We start from the raw sequence: 2,339 nt of genomic DNA, 5'->3' as shown, positions 1-2,339 counted from the left end.
TATGGTTTTCCCAGTGTCTGCTGCTGCAGGCTGAGATTTAAACTTTTTAAAATTTGATTTAGGGTTGGACCTTTGAAGAGGAGCAGCTGTACCTCTGTGTCTGCTGTTTGTCCTGATGGTGATGTCTCCATAAGTGATGTCAGCTGTTCTCTGCACTGCAGCTGAATCGCTCTCTGCAAAACAAGACAAAGTCATGTGAGAGATACAGTACTTTGTGCTAGGGTGAGATAAAGGTGGACTTTTCATGAATTAGAGCTGCAAACCTGAGGCACATTCTTCACAACACATCCTCTGTTAACCTGAAGCCACTTTAACACTGTTAGGTTTTGTATTGTTGATTGTCGTTTATGCTTAGAAATATTTACCCACATATGCTTAGAAGTATATAATCATTTGTAGATTGAAAGAATGTCTCATCCTAGGAGGTCTGTAACAACTCTGTGTAGCATGAAGAGGGGAGTGCGTTCACTCCTCTACAGAGTGTTCTGGCATAAATCACACACCTCCTAGGAGAGGTCGTATCTTCTCTTGCTAATATATGGTATAGCAAACACACATATCTGTTTGAGTCTAAGAGCCTTTTGTTCAGATGGACCCGCTAGACTCCTGGCAGCACCAGCTTTGGGGAGTCTTCACAGGGTCACATCTTGACCCCAAACTCTCACACACACACACACACAAGGTACTCTTTGTGCATATGTAGACGTCATATGTTAATGAACCTATGCATATTCATGTAACCACAATAAAAGGAGTGCTATGGGGAACCTGGCTGAGAGTCTGACGGAGGTCAAGTGGTGGAACGACACTTGACTCCAGGCAGGTCTCCCTCATGCATGAGTAACAAGAAGAACTTTGCCTACTTCGTGTCTTGCTTGCTGTGTAATTATATTGTCTCCAACGTTCCAGCGAATAGGTTCAAGCTACAAACCTATCAAACACCTCTGCTCAGTTTAGCTCTCAAAACAGGAAACTTAATGGCCACAGAGCTGCTCATGTGTTAAAACGATGCAACTGTTTACACCTCTTGTAAAGGAAACCCTCTTATAAATGATTTAAAATAAATGTTTTTACCTGACTGGCACAGCATCACCATAGAGCTGCCCTGTGCTCATGTGGTACACAGAAAACATAAAAGCTTCTGTTCACTGTGACAGTCAAATGGACAAACTAAGAGTTGTTTTTTTTAACTTTTTAACCTTTTTTTTTAAGTTATCTGCAGTTAAAGGGATTATATTGCTGTTAACATCATCAATTAACATCTTCAGTTCTGCCTCGTGTGTTTTTGTTCATGCCACTGCCTCATTCATGCCTCCCTGTCATTCACACACATGTATTCTGTCTTGCTTCTGCTGACTTTCACTCATCTTCTCTCCAGAGCACACCTCCATCTCTCCAGCCTGTCTTCTTCCTGCTCCGTGCTCTCACTATAAATCACAATCCCATCTGCAAACATCACCTCAGCCTGTCCGTGACATCACAAACAAGAAGGGGCTCAGAGCAGATCTCATACATGTCCTGCTGCACCCTCACATACTTATCTGCCAATATTGACCTGCTCATGCAGTATCACAGTTCCTCTCTTGGCGACCTATCACATGTTTTCTCTAGAGCCACAACAACACAGCCCAGCTCCGTCTAACCTCCTCTGTCTTCTCCATCAACACTGTGTCAAGAAAGATTCTGTGGAAGCGTGAAGCCGTACGGCTGCTTGTTGATCAACACCTCTACTGATCTCTCTCCTACACATCTCCACGTGTATGTCATCTGGACTAACAGCATTTCCACTCCTTCATTTCCTCTGCACCTCCTGATTCACTAACCATCCTCCATCCACCCTCTTCGGTCTGCAATGTTCTATAGTTCCTCTCCTCAAAGTGCTACTTCCAAATCAAGCATGCTGATCAAAAAGAATGGGAAAATGCCACTGCCAGTGTTACAACAAAATAAACTCAATTTTAAAGAAGACTGGGGTTCTGCATGACAGTTGAGAAGTCATCTCTAAACAGAAATACGTTCAATTTTTCCTCTTATATCATTTGTTTTTTAGTTTTTGTGTTTGGACACCTGCCTGAGCACCAAGAAAGGTGAGCACAGTGTTCTAAGCATGTGCAGTGGACTTTGTGCAAGCAGCTTTGTAATCCAGCAGTATGATTACTCACACCGTATGCTAACATATGATATTTAGTATTAAGCAAAAGTATAGAAAGTATTTAAAATGATAAATGTTGGCCTGATGAAAAATCAGCACATGTTTAAAAATCTCAGCCATCGACGTCATGGAGCCTCTTGTGGAAAGAGCAGAGGACTTTTAAAGCATTTCTAACAGGAAACTTGTC

General features: G+C 42.2%; 1 protein-coding gene across 1 annotated transcript in view; it reads left to right on the top strand.

The window, feature by feature from the left end:
- LOC102304278 (V-set domain containing T-cell activation inhibitor 1) overlaps nt 1-170 on the top strand; it is a 15,460-nt gene extending 15,290 nt beyond the window's left edge. The window contains exon 4 of the mRNA XM_014330940.2: nt 63-170. Coding sequence (XP_014186426.1) covers nt 63-76 — 14 coding nt within the window. The 3' untranslated portion in view covers nt 77-170. The remainder of the gene's footprint in view (nt 1-62) is intronic.
- Nucleotides 171-2,339: the final 2,169 nt, after the last annotated feature.

Source organism: Haplochromis burtoni, unplaced genomic scaffold (assembly GCF_018398535.1).
Source record: "Haplochromis burtoni strain Fernald_Lab_line unplaced genomic scaffold, NCSU_Asbu1 Contig_1126, whole genome shotgun sequence".
Lineage (NCBI taxonomy): Eukaryota > Metazoa > Chordata > Actinopteri > Cichliformes > Cichlidae > Haplochromis > Haplochromis burtoni.
Note: the sequence above shows the minus strand (reverse complement) of the source record. Positions and strands in the feature narration are given on the sequence as shown.